Genomic DNA, 14,785 nt, shown 5'->3' with positions numbered 1-14,785 from the left:
TCTGAATAAAGGATCTTTGTGGTTATTTTGCATGAAAGAGGGATGCAATCTAGATACCAACCAACTGGAAATTCTAAGATTTAAAGCTGTGAAAAGATTAGGGGGCACGGCAGGAAAACTATAAATTCATTCCTATCATTCCTAGATACTAAGGAGATGTAGGTAGAATGGTCATAGTACTAGGCCAGCACGCACGCACGCACGCACGAACACGCACACGCGTGCACGCGCGCGCACACACACACACACACACACACACAACACTACCTAGGAAATAACCTTAGGTAAAAAGGGCTGGGTGTAATTCAAGGGGTAGCAAACTTACCTAGCAAGGGCAAGACCCTAAGTGCAAACCTCAGTACCATCCTCAAAAACAAAAACCAATAACTAGAGCCTTAAAAAGTTTGCCTGCAGAAGCAGAGAGAGAGAAAGAGAGAAGGAAGAGAGCCAAGAACGGCCTTGTTGAGGAGCGGCAGAGCAGCATGAGTTCTGCCAAGCACCCTGTGAGCATGCCCTGTGAGCATGCCCTTGCTTACCCCCTGCAATGCCCTGTGAGCATGCCCTTGCTTACCCCCTGCAGTGCCCTGAGAAGGTAGGGACCATGTTTATACCACACGCACAGAAATGCACAGGGTGGTCTGAGATCCTAATATAAGGTGGTGGAAGGGGCCGGTATAGTGCTTTCAGGCTTACCACCACCCCCTATCTGTGACTCTGTCCTGCCCTGCACAGAGGGAGGGGTAACAGAGCTGGAGTTTCAATAAGGGTGGGAGGGGACACAGATTCAGATGTGTTCAACACCCTCACTCTGCTTTCTTACAGCAGCCTGAATGGTTCACTCATGAAGTTTCAACAAAGGAAACGTGAAGAGCAGGTCCCCTGAGCCTGTGCCCAGCCAGCCAGGGGTAGAGTAGGGCAAAGGAGGCTGCACCGAAGTAGAGCCAAGAAGCAACTTCTAGAATAGAGCCTTCAGACAGGGGCTGCCCACACAGGGCAGATCCCAAGTGGGACATCTTCCAGACATCCAGCACAAGCTGTGCTAGCCCAGCCCCACCCTACCATCTTACCTGCACTGTTTGCACTTGGTAGATTCTCTTCAGGTTGGAGGCACACTCTGCAGCCGTGGCACCAGGGAAAGATCTAAGCACACATTGGCCGAAGAACAAAGAAGCAAACAGAACCAGTCAGTGTCTGTGAAGTGCTCTATTATGAAGTTCAGCAAGGCTTCTGAAAAGTCTGGACATTTGCAGGATGCATGTTAGATCTAAAGCATGAAATCCTCCTGTCTTTGTGAAACATTCGTTTCTCCTAAATAAGCAGCATGTTTATGATAAGGGAAGCTTAATGTGGAAAGGTAAAGCATATAAGCAAAGCACTGGAAACTTTAAAACCACATTTTAAAACAATAACTTAGTTTAAAAAAAAAGCTAGCCCATTGCCTAGCCTTTTAGGTAAAATGGCCTGTTGTACCAATGGAAAATACAGTGCATTTGTTCTGAAAACTTGTTATAGGTCCTGCTAGTAAATATCCACATCTCTGGATACAAGAAACAGGATGAGGGCTGGGAAGGTGGCTCAGTAGTAGAGCACTTGCCTTGCATGCATGAGGCCCTGGGTTCAATTCCTCAGCACCACATAAGCAAAAAGTAAAAAGCCAGAAGTGCGCTGTGGCTCAAGTGGTAGAGCGCTAGCCTTGAGCTGAAGAGCTGAGGGACAGCGCCCAGGACCAGAGTTCAGGCCCCACGACCGGACCCAAAAAAAAAAAAAGAAAGGAAGAAACAGGGTGACTGTGTGCCACACTTACCTATAGGCATGGCTCAAGTGGTAGAGCACCTGCCAAACAAGCCCAAGGCCATGACTTTAAACCCCCATAACTGCCAAAAGAAAAAACACAACACAAGAAAATATAGCTAAAAGCCAACTGACATTTGACCTGAATGTGCACGTTTCTCAAACTTTGGAAAACAGTTTCTGGTCTTTTCTCTGGCTGATTCAATGAGCAACCATTCTGTACAAGCAGAATGCACTCATCTCTAGTTTGCTATATGTTCCACTAGATGGCAACAAAGCACAGGTTTATTCACCAGAAAACCTATGCTCTACCAAGCAGTTTCTTGGGACCAGTTTGTCCTTAGAGACTGAGATTCTCTGTCCCCAGTCAATTTCTTTCTTCTTCTACTGACTGTGTGCTCAAGAGTGATGGGATTCTGTTAACATCAGGCCCAAAATGATGTTTTACTATACAAACACTGCTCAAAAGCCCACGTCTGTTCGTTAATGAGGAGAAAGTTTCCTGCTCTCAGCTTGTCCACCAGTCCACTATTCTTGGATCTGAGATCTTACCAGCCCTGAATCCCTAGCGAAGTAGTCCACAGACCCCTTCAACATGTAGCACTTTCTGGACAGTGAAGCCACAAGTAGCTTAGAGATGTGTGGAAAATTCACATGAAGGAAGAGATGGAGGTGTTGGCAAAAGTTCTGCCTGTGTGAAGATGGACCAACAAACACTCAAAAATAAAAACATCAAACTTGGTACCAGTGGCTCATACCTGTAATCCTAGCTACTCAGGAGGCTGATCTGAGGATCATGGTTCAAAGCCAACCCCGGGCAGCAAAGCCCATGAGACCTTTTATCTTATCTTTGAGCTGTGGCTCAAAGTGGTAGAGCACTAACCTTGAGCAAAAGAGCACAGGAACAGCACCCAGGCCCTGAGTTCAAGCCCCATGACCGACAGCATAAGCAAACAAACACATCAACAAGACATTTTAGAATACAACTCCTTTCTCTGGAGGTCACTAAGGAAGCAACATTATGAACTAGTGAGGAGACAGGTGTCAGGTGAATTCTAATAAGTAAGTCTACCTTAAAGTATAAGTTTACTACTCTTGCTTAGTTGTTGATAAGTTTCACAAACCTTTATTGGGGTTTGAACTCAAGAGTCTCACAATTGTTTCACCCATACCACCAGCCCTTTTTGCTTTGGCTAATTTTGAGATAGGGTCTCACTTTTTGCCCCAACGAACCTGGACCATGACCCTCCTATTTTATGTTTCTTCTATAGCTGGTATGCCTAGCATCTTCTGTTGGGACGGGGTCTTGTGAACTTTTTGCCCACACTGTCTTGGAAACTTCATCTTCCCAATCACAGCCTCCCAAGTAGCTAGGATTACAGGCATCAGCCACTGTGCTTGACTTGAGGGGCTTTATTTTTTTTTAATTGCAGGAACCACTACAATTGTAGTGACCATACTGGACAGTGGTAAGGAACATGTGGCATGCTAACACCAGATAAAGATGCCAGGTGGGGACTGGGAAGGTGGCTCAGTGGTAGAGTGCTTGCCTTGCAAGCATGAGGCCCTGGGTTCGATTCCTTAGCACCACATAAGCAAAAAGAAGAAAAGCCGGAAGTGGCACTGTGGCTCAAGTGGTAGAGCGCTAGCCTTGAGCTGAAGAGCTGAGGGACAGTGCCCAGAGTTCAGGCCCCATGATCGGACCCCCCGCAAAAAAAGATGCCAGGTGTTGGTGTCTAACGGCCCTCAGCCTTGGTAGAAAGACTTGGCTTGTGGCTACCAGGTATCAACTTGGACAAATGATATTTTGTGATTTATCGCAGCATTGTCTGTTTTCAAAATTAGGGAGAAAAAATACTTGCCAGTGTAGGCAGAAAAAGTCCATGAGAGTCTTCTGTCCAATTATCTACCAAAAAGGTGGAAGCGGGGGTGTGGCTCAACTGGTACAACACCAGCCTTAAGAGAGAAAGCTCGGAGATAGTGCTCAGGTCCTGAGTTCAAACCCCAGTACGGATACAAAAACAAACAAACAAAAAGAGCAAAAGAAAGATCCCCAACCTTTTCCCAAATAGATTATTATGTGAAAAGTCTACTGCTTTTACATGAAAACCTACTGGCATTTATCCCAACGCTAATTTTTCTTCCCTTGAAACCTCTTGCTGACTGCTGTACCACAAGCCTTCCTAGATTTTGAGCTGGGCAGAGGGCACCAGGGCTCCTTTCTGAGCTGTGATCAAGGGAGAGCCCAAGGGGAGGAAAGAGGTTTGTAATTTTTTTCCCATTATTAAAATTATTCACTTCAAAATTGTTTTACCAATTCTTAAAGTCACCCTTCAATTTTAGATAGTTGAGAATTGTGGGGTGCTCACCTCAGAGAACGTTATGACAATTTACGTACATACATGCGGCACAACCATGTAACATGGCCTTTGACTTGCGTTCCAGGGCAGGAGACGATTATGCACAACTGACACTTAGGTTCCCAGTTTCATTGTTCAAGCTGTTGAAGACACTGAGTATACTGAGCCCATGTGGCCTAGCGCAGGAAAGAGCTAGGCGGGAACCTTTAAGATCACAGAATCCAGGCCCTTCCATGAAGATATGGGGAAACTGTACTTCCGTGGAAACTGACACACTTCCTTTTCAACCTCTACCCATCCATATCTTAAGATGTGAATCAGGAGAGTAGTGTTCAGAATGATCTTAAATTTTTGTAATGACCTTTCTGTCCCCAAGGGTAAAGACTGTTTTAATACTACTCTAAGAAAATTATTATTTAGGGCTGGGAATGTGGCTCAGTGGTAGAGTGCTTGCCCACCATGCATGAGGCCCTGGGTTCAAGTCCTCCGTACCACATAAACAGAAAAAGCCAGAAGTGGTGCTGTGGCTCAAGTGGTAGAGCGCTAGCCTTGAGCAAAAGAAGCTCAGCAACAGTTCCCAGGCCCTGAGTTCAAGCCCCAGGACTGGCAAAACAAAAAAGAAAAGAGAATTATTATTTAATAGTCCTCTAAGAAAATCATAGATACAATCCTATACTAGAAATGGGATTCAGGAAAGAATGGCAACTTTGATAGAACCATACTAACAGTCCACCATAATACACCATTAAAAAATGAAACTGTGGGAGCTGGCAGCTGCTGGCTCACACACACAACTCTACTTGGGAGGCTGACAGCGTTGGGATTGTGACGCAAGGCCAGCCTGGCCTGAAAAGTTTTTGAGACTCCTTCTCAGGAAGAGCTGCATAAGGTGGGGGTACCTGTTATACAAGCTACTGAGACGCTTAACACAGGTGGATCAGCCAGTTAAGAAGTTTGGGGCCCTATGTCAAAAATAAGGAGCATAAATCAACCAGGACTGAGGAACGGCTCTAGTAAGAACACCTTTCTACCAAGTAGGAGGTCAGGAGTTCAAATCCTGATACCACCAAAAGAAAAGAAAAAAGAAAACAAACGGAAGTGTGGTTGGTGTTAGCGTAGCTCAGTGATGGAGCAGTAGCTGGCTATGCAAGGCCCTGGTTTGATCCAGGTTGCAAAAGAACAGAACGATTCTGTCAGTTCTATGTTGGGTCGGCTGGCCAGTAGAACAGTGTTCAGTGCACCAAATCTGATTCCAATGTCACTGAAAAACAGCAGTGTACCCAATCCTCATGCTGGAACCTTCAAGTTCTTCAACCATTTGTTTGGTCAAAATTGGGCCATTTCAAAACAAGAAATGAGCTGAGGTTTTTCTGCCCTGTAAACAGGTCAGTCTGCGCTAGACTTGCTGACTCAAAGCTGAACCGGAGGCCCCTCACCTTCTGGTTGTGCTATGTAAAGGGACTGTTCATGGCAGGAAACATCCCTGTGGCCAGCAGCCATACCCTGTTTTGCTGACCTTGACAGACAATTGTAGTCCTTGTAGCAACCGGAAGGCAAAGGTTTGTAATAGATCTTTGTAATAGAAACATTCTTAACAGTATTAATCACATATATAGTAGATTCTTATAACACTAACACACACACACACACACACACACATATACACACACACATCCTTTTAGTTCATTCACGTTTCAACAGAAGCTATGCAGGGTTGATAGTGCCTCCAGAGTTAGCACTGCCCTGAGGCAGTGCTCCTGGCCTCTGGTGGTCAGAAGCCAGGGATACTGGTGAAATCCATCCCATAGTCACCACACACAGTGTCTCCCCCCAACACACACACACACACACATACACACATACACACACACACACACACAAAATCAGCCCCAAATGTTCACAGTACCATGGCCAGGAAACCTGGTATAGACACTGGATAGTCTCAGTGGTTCTTAACAGTCAAGCAACCAAGATTTTGTTGCACCCCTCTCCAGTCTCCTGAGAATACAGTGATGATCATTCTTACAAAGCCCTTATCTCCTGGAGTTTAGGTTCTAGGATTTTCACCCACGCTCTCCAAATTCCCCAGACTCCCAAAGGCTATCAAACTATGTTCAGAGCTTTTCAAACTTTCCCAGGACACAGGAGATGCGGGGGGGGGGGGGAAGCTCAAAGCAGAATACACATCTGAAAATGCCAGGGCCACAGCTATGAGAGATGCCAGAATGCAGCAATCAGGACCTACTTGTGTTCCTGCTCTCCCAACTCCATGCTACCTCCTCCCACAGTAAGAGCTACACAGCAAGAGAAGGGGTAAGTGCCCCCACCATGACCTACCCCACCACGGATCAGTTAAAGAATCTGAACTTCCTCCCCAGAATTCTCCCCTCCATTAGACAATAGTAACGTAACAGTAGCTTACTTTTATTGAGCAAGTATTAGCTCTAATTCTTTTTTTTGGGGGGGGGGGGTTCAGTTGTGGGGCCTGAACGCTGGGCCTGGGCGCTGTCCCTCAGCTCTTCAGCTCAAGGCTAGCGCTCTACCACTTGAGCCACAGGGCCACTTCCGGCTTTTTTCTTTTTGCTTATGTAGTGCTGAGGAATTGAACCCAGGGCCTCAGGCATGCAAGGCAAGTGCTCTACCACTGAGCCACCTTCCCAGCCCCTAGCTCTAATTCTTGTAGCAATACTGCCAGAGTGGTCTCATTCCTTTACTTCAAAACTTGGGACACTGAAGTTCCGCAAGGTTGTTTTTAAGTAGCGGTTCTAGGTTCTTCTTCACCTGTCTGGCTTGGATGCCCATGGCCTACCTTCCACTTTGGACAAAGTTGCCACCCCATAAAAACTGAGCCATCACTGTCAGCACAGTGGCCACATACAGCGGTGTCTTGCAGTAAATCCTTCTCCCTTCCCTTTTAGAATCCCCACTTCCTCCCTGGGTTCACCTACTGCCATATTCCTTCCCACAATGGACCAAGCCACATTGTCAGAAGGGGCAAAGAAATGAAGAGGACTGGATACAACCAGAATCACTTGCAATAGTGACTCTGCAAAAGTGATACAAATAGCAAAATTCCAGAAGAACACACCTCTGTGTCACTGCTTTGGGGCAGCTGGACATGGAGGGCAGACTATGACACAAACAAAGGCGACAGGTGGACGATGGCAAGAAGGCAGGAAAGCACAGGGATGAAGAAGACGGCCCCTGGAATCAGTACATCTCAGTTCAAGTCCCAGCTCTGCTATTTGACAAGACTGACCCTCAGCATCACCTTCTGGACCTTCCCCTACAGAAACATTTCCAGCCCATGGCTTTGCTACTTAGGCTACATGAACCCACACTCCAGAAAGCATTTACACAGAGCACCTAAACCAAACATATCCCACAAGCAACTCTTGCTGGGATCACTGTTATTGCTGTGATGGACAGATAGACTTGGTACAAAGGAGAAAGTTGTTAGCACTAAGAGATACCAGTACGTTTTCTAACCCAAGGGACAGAGAGGAAAATATTTTCACACAAATATCTCACAGCCTTCTACTCAGGTCTTCAAGTCTATAGCCATTGGAAAGGCTGTTTTCCCCTCAGACCTGGCTCAGTACAGGCAAAGTACAGGCAAAAAGGGGGAAGGGACTCTGGTCTGCCAAGTAAATAGCTAATGCAAAGATGTCAAGGAGATTCTTATCTTACTTAAGGCTAAATTCCCAACTCACTCCTGTCTCTCCAATCTAACAGGATAATAAGAAATGAATCTAAAGATTCTCTAGGTGAAAGTGGTGGGAATTCCTTTTCATTTGGAGAGTCAGGAGAAGGAAGAAAAATCCAATAAGGTTGAAGCAATGAGTCCTACTTAAATGCTTTCCAGGCACCTGAGCACTATTTGCATGTAGAAATTTAATTCGCTATTTACAAATCATGTTTATCTACTCATTATGGCAGGTCCCTGAGAATCTTCCCAGGATTCTCTTTTAGCTTAAATGAAATCGGAAATGCTTGAAAGCATTTTATCCTCTTTCCTATGTCAGAAATACTGAGTGCCAATAAATGAACAGACGGACCCTATCATATGTGCATACATCTTCACTCTGAGTTTGCAGATGAGAACACCAAATAGAAGGTGGTAACTTGCCCAAGAACACACAGCTGGCTGGAGGTAGAGTTGGTACTTAAACCACAGGTTGTGTGATAACCTGGCCCTCAGGGCTGAACTTAAACCAAGCAATTCCTACACAACCAACACTGTGCATGGCACCACAAACTCATGTAGTCCCAACTCTCCTGTACCTTGCAATCTTCCATTCAGAATTTCCCAGTGGGCACTTTCCATTGATTCCCCACATTTAAAGATTTGGTAGCTGTGGTCTCAGCTCATTAAGAAAGTACTCAGGGACAGAGGCCTTCCTAAGCACCTGAGGAAATCAACTCAATGGCAACTAGCTCTTGGCAGGCCATGGTACCATTTACCAGCCATGTGGACACCTGGTGGCCCATCTGACAAAGCAAAGATGCTAGAAATGTCTCCTTCTCCCCTACCTGAATTCCTGCCACACTTAAGTGTGATCATTCAATGGGAAGCATCACTTGGGATCTTGTTAAAGATACAGTCTCCAGGCCCCAGACACACCAAATCCCCTGGAATTCCTGTAGACATTAAAGTGTGAGATGCACTGGCCTGTGTCATCTGAATCAAGTCACCATGAGATATGCAAACAGCTCAGAAAACTAGGGAGTGACAGCATCATAAGAAACATGTAAACCCCACTATTCCCCCAGAAGCATTTGCCATCAGTCAAAGGCATTCCCAACCCGGCACCATCATTACATGTGCACAGCAATCTTGCAAAGGGCCTGAAACACAGGCTGGTAAGCACAGCTGTCTTCTCTGCAGAAGCAATGGCTTCATTATGCTTCATGCATGAAAATGGACCTTGGTTTCTCCACATGTGAAATTTAGTAAAAGGCTCAGATTACCTCTAAGTCCTGACCAGCTGCCACATTAAATTATAAGACAAGAAAGAATCACGCCCCAGTCATCATTCAGTCTCAGAGAAGAAGGACTGCATGGGTCACTGTCCTCAATTCAAATCCTTTTTCTACTTAAACTGCAGTGTAAAATCAAGCAAGGTACATCTCTGGGTCTTGATTGTAAAAAGGTTTCTGACAAATCCTACATGTGCAGGAACATTCCGTGCCTCAGTCCATACAGATCTGAATACAGTGCTTAACATACAGGAAGGAGTAAGATGGACTTGACATGAACATATTAAATGGAGAAAGGACAACTTAAGACTTTACCTAATACGTGCCAAGTATCTAACAAATGGACATACATGCCAATAACAGATGCACACAATAATATTTTGTGAAAATATGAATGATGGCAATATTTAACCTAATACTTTGTACGATGATTTCGATTCAGCTAAGTTCAACCTAAAGCCTGCCTCCCACAAGCCAGCCTTCCTGAGCAATTTATATCAGCATCAGGCTCAGCTGTCAGAGGGAAATTCTGCCCAGCCCCCGTGACATGATTAAGTGTGCCAAGCGACCATCATTCACTCCATTAAAGATGATTTCATTTTAATCACTTTTACATAGATCTGTGGCTTGCGGCTACACTGGCTTCTTGTCAGAGGAGTCTCACACACACACACACACACACACACACAAATGGTCTGAACCTACTACTGACAGTTAATAATGCATCTGTTGAAACTATCCACGTAATTGAAGCGTTTTAGCTCCAGGTGTCCACTTGATTTTGATTTCTCTCTCCTCCCATCTATTGTCACTACTGGTGTATCCCACAGCCCTTTGCCAGTACCAATGGGCTCATCATCCTGACTTACAAGTAACCCTTCCTCCTGGGTGGGAGGAGAGTAACTGTGTTAAAGTTTACAAACACCACATCAGAGTACTGAAATCTTGCCCACAGCCTTCAGTTTGGGAACTAGTAATACTAAAAAGCTGGAAAACATGTTTTGAGTGGCTAAATATTTCCTAAGTGAGGAATATTCAAGGGTCTGGAACAAAACACTCTGTAAGAAGCAACCACTGGCCCACAGCTGGAGAGGCTGAGTCCCCTAGGGAAGGGCCTTTTCCTGCCATTGTAGATTTACCCAGAGCTTCTTTACACAAAGGAAAATCCTGGGCCATTTAGAGATTCACTGGGATTCAAAGGGAAAGAATGAGGGGAAAGAGGAAGAGCGTTGATGCCGACAGTCCTCTCCTCACGACTTCCTCCCAACCTCATCGTGGAGGCCACTCTACACACAAGGACGATCCAGTCATCTCTGTCAGGCCTGGCTGCACCTCCCAGTACCAACTTTGTTATGACCCATCACACCACCAGAATGCATGGGAGAAGACTGAATCCTGCAATGTGGCAACCTATCTCTCTCTGAACTCTTCACGGATACCACCGAAGCCCACAGCATGTAAGACGACCCTGAATTGGGAGGGAGGCCAACAATGCAGTGGCTCTTGTATTCCCAACCCACAATGGGGACTGTTTACAACATGCGCATGACAACATGGAGGGCAGAGGCTCAAGACTGGACACATAGGCAACTGTGATAAATCCATCTTCCATCCCCATTGATCTGACTGATCAGGGATGGGAGCCTGAGCTTTCAACAGTGCCTGGTGATTCTGATGTAGTAAGTGAATGCACTTTCAGACAAACATGGGGAGCTAAACCCAGTGTAGGAGGAGGGTTAGTGGCAGATGTAAATGAGGCTCACTTCTGCAATCAAACACTCAGTCCCTACTGTGTGCTTAGTGCAAGCCAGTGTGTACCAGACTCCGGTGTAGGAATCGGCAGTAACAGAGACCAGATCCTAATCCACATGAGAATTGTATTCTAGTGAGAAGACCAGAACATTATGATACTGTGGAACACATACCAAAAATAAATAAATAAAATAAAAAATCTAGAGAACTTGTGCTTGCATGTCAGGATGCATGAATCATTCTACATCAGTGGTTAAGAAAAGTCTTGCCTGGAAGATGGCCCATGAATAAAGACTCAAGGACAGGAGAGTGAGGAGAGACTGCACAGATGATGACATGTTGAGTTTTCCAGGAAGACGAGGCTCACCCATGCATGTACTCCCTGGGGAGTCACAGACATGATGTTAGAGCTCACAATCAAGAATGAGGGACAGAGGAAGAAGCCACTGTCCATAAAACAGACACTGGCCTGTAACAAGATGCTATGAATATAGAGGGAGAAGCAGAGGCTACAGAGGACTAACACACTAGTGAGCATGGAGGCTTGGGAAAAAGAGCAAGGAGACGGAGGAACAGAGTGGGAAGAGCAGTCTCCTGGCTACTCTAAGCACTTTAATTTTCTGCTGGGTGCTGGGCAGTTACAGATAGCTCCAGGATTTAGGGCCTGGCCAACTGGAAGGAGAAGATCCCTGTTGAGAGAGCTCCTGCTAAGCTCAGATGACAGAAGGGAGGCAGGTGTGCAGGGCAGCTGAGAAGGTGGTCCGGCACATATTCAGTTGAATAGACATGCACAGATGAGAAAGAGGAACAGGATCCACCTGTTCCTCAGGATCTCCCTCCTCCAGGCATCATCAGCTGCCTCAGCCAGAGGTGCAGGAAACAGGCCTCAGGACTATGTGTGTCCTACGAAAATCTGGCAGGGTAGGGGGTCACCAGGTAACGTAGGTGAAGAAGTCAAGAGGCACATGGACAGAGTAGCTCCCAGAATAAAAAAGGGCAGGGTTTTAAATATCCAGAAAGGGGGAAGAAACATGCTCCCTCGATTCTCTACTGTAATCCAAAAGACTTCATTGTGCCCCCTTACATTCTTAGCCACGTAGTTATCTTCTAACCAAACAAGGATTTCTTGAAGCTGTCTCCAGAAAGTGCAAACAATTCAACTGCAGGGTTCTCCAATGTGTCCAATAGGAAGTGAATTTAGGATGCTGACTTCCTACTAGTGAATACAGAGACTTGGAGCTGAAGACCACTGGCAGGGTATGGGAATGTAGGAGGGTGCTGGTCGTTTGGGAGCAAGGTAATAATGTTAACAGCTGAAACTTATTCAGCACTTACTAAGCACATGTATTAAGTGATTTACAGTCAAGGTTCTCAGAGTCCTCAGAACAGCACTATGAGATACATCATATGACTATGCTTGGTTCACAAACAATGAAATCACAGCTTGGAGGAGGGTGTGTGTCTTGTACATCATTGAATAGTTGGCTGGAAGGGAGGCGAGGGCAGGCCAGGAATAGGGGTCAAAGGGGAGGTCTAACTAGAAGGCCTTTGGATGTTGTGGAGCTCAAGGCTGATATCATCTGCACAGACAAGCACTAGCTGCAGTGACCTCAGGGCCCTCCTGAGAACCTTAAATTCTAGAATGTTGCTTGGTGGGGAGTGGGGTGGGGGGAGAGTTACAAAATAACTTCTAGAACAAGTCAGTACATAACCCTGAGTGGAAGGGAGAGCCTATATAAATAGATTCCCAGAGAAGTAAAAGTAGCTCAATAAAAATAATGAGATGATTGATCAGGCAAGATGAATTCAATCTACAATGTTGAAACTAATTATAATTTCTAAATGAATATAGCCATTTCTATTAAAGGTGTGGACACCCACCGTGGCAATAATAAATTTCACTTGATTACTGATTTTTAAAGAAAAGAATCCACGTTTGTAGTAAGAAAGACAGTTTGGGCCTGCACAAATGATGCAATATATATTTAAATATGTGGATGTGTGTGTGCACGTGCATGCTAGTTTGGTAAGCACTCTCCCACTGGGCTGCACTTCCCTATTACACATTTATCCTAAAAAGACACTAGATAGTCTTTAAAAGAGATTTGGACTAGACACTGATGGCTCACAACTGTAATTCTAGCTACTCAGAAGGCTGAGATCCAAGGACTTAAGTTCAAAACCCACTCAGGCAAAAAAGGCCATGACACTCTTGTTTCCAATTAACCAGCAAAAAGCTGAAAGTGAAACTGTGTCTCAAGTGGTAGAGCACCAGCCTTCCATATAAACAAAAAAAATGAAGCCAAGCAAAAGAGCAAGGCCCTGAGTTCAAACCCCAGAGTCTACACCCAAAATAATGTAGGTTTTTGTAGCCAGATCCAGTAGCTAATGCCTATAACCCCAGTTACTTCAAAGCCAGGGATTGGGAGGATCAGAGTTCTAGGCCAACCACTCCCTCTCCCCACAAAAACTTTATGAAACCCCTTCTCAACGGGTAAAAAAGTGGTTCGTGCCTGTGGCTCCACCTAGATGGCAAATGTAAACAGAAGGTTTTCAATCCAGGCCAGCCCAATTTGAAAAAATAAAGCAAATTGAGCTGGGAATAAGGCTCAAATGGAGGTTCTGAGGTCAAACCCAAGTTACCACCACAAAAATGTGGGCTTGTTGTATAAATACTGACACCTTAGAGCATTCAGAAGAAGTGTTCTGGTAAGTAGAATAAACAAACCTCAGGATATTGTTTTCACCAGCAGCATGCACAAATTACACCACAACAGGTACAGGTGAAACACCTTGACAGAAGATGCCAGAAAACTACGGCCTCGCCCGGCACACCTTTGAAAACAAAGACTCATTATTTCATTCGGCTCCAGCTTGTCCTAACCATAACCTGTTACGACAGTAAATGTTCTCAGCATCTCATAATGAAAGTGAAAATGCTTCGAAAACGAGATTCTATGTCTTCCACCCCCAACTTCCTTAGGTCCCCAGAAAAGAAGCCAGCTCTGAATATCAACTCTTAGAAGCTAGCCGCCCATTCCAACAGGAAGAAAATCAGTTTGTCTTCACCTATTTAAAATAAAAAGAGCATCCCTTTCAAAAGCTCTGGCAGGCCCCTCGTGCCAATTTTAAAAATAATAATAAAGCGGCTTCGTGGCTACTACATTTCTCAAGAACTTTCCCACCTAACTCCTTAAACCGCCACAGGCATAATTTTACCAAAACCTCTGTGCACTTTAGGGGATCACTCTGAGGTGTCCTCATTGGCAGGAACCAGATACTTGGGGAGGCTGGGCTTCTCCACCACCTCTTCAGCCCTCGGACATTTCCTGTGCCAGGCTCCGTGCGGGGTTAACTTAAGCACACGCCCACAATCAACCCCCAGCTGGGTCGCTGTCGGCTGAGGGCATGGTGTTGGGAGACTGGGGGAAGCCAGGCTGGGGATCAGCAGGGTCCTTCCAGAATAACTCGGGGGCGGTGCGCAGGGCAGGGGACGCTGAAGGGGGGCGGAGGGAGCCCGCGCCCGGCCAGTCGGCTGGGCCCCACCGCCCCGGCGCGCGCGAGCCGCTGCGCCCCCCGGAGGGCGTGGCCTGGCGGCGAGAACCGCACAAACTCGGGCCCCGGGGAGAGGGGTGGGGAGGGACCTGGAGGAATTCGGGGTGTCGCAGAGGGCGGAGGTGCCTCGCGCGCTTCTCCAGGGGGCTTGGGTCAACTTTTCCCGACCGCTGTCAGTCACACGCGGGTCGATCCAGCCCGGAGCCCCGCGCGCAGGTCTGGGGAAACCATCTCCCGGTGGCACACGGGGATCCCGGTGCCTTCCCTCCCCCCTCCCCGAGACCCCCCCCGACGCGCCCCACCTCCCCGGGCGCAGTCGCAGGGACCCCCCCTCTCCCGAAGGAAGT

The 14,785-nt window shown here is 46.4% G+C and overlaps 1 protein-coding gene across 1 annotated transcript in view; it reads right to left on the bottom strand.

The window, feature by feature from the left end:
- The window catches only part of Eif4e3 (eukaryotic translation initiation factor 4E family member 3), a 28,879-nt gene extending 22,457 nt beyond the window's left edge, over positions 1-6,422 (bottom strand). Inside the window, exons 1-2 of the mRNA XM_013010358.1 lie at positions 6,397-6,422; positions 1,068-1,140 (exon numbers count right to left, since the gene is read on the bottom strand). Of these exons, the coding sequence (XP_012865812.1) occupies positions 1,068-1,140; positions 6,397-6,422 (99 nt within the window). The remainder of the gene's footprint in view (positions 1-1,067; positions 1,141-6,396) is intronic.
- Positions 6,423-14,785: the final 8,363 nt, after the last annotated feature.

Source organism: Dipodomys ordii, unplaced genomic scaffold (genome assembly GCF_000151885.1).
Source record: "Dipodomys ordii isolate 6190 unplaced genomic scaffold, Dord_2.0 Scaffold12, whole genome shotgun sequence".
In the NCBI taxonomy this organism is placed as follows: domain Eukaryota; kingdom Metazoa; phylum Chordata; class Mammalia; order Rodentia; family Heteromyidae; genus Dipodomys; species Dipodomys ordii.
This window is presented reverse-complemented; position numbering and strand designations above follow the sequence as displayed.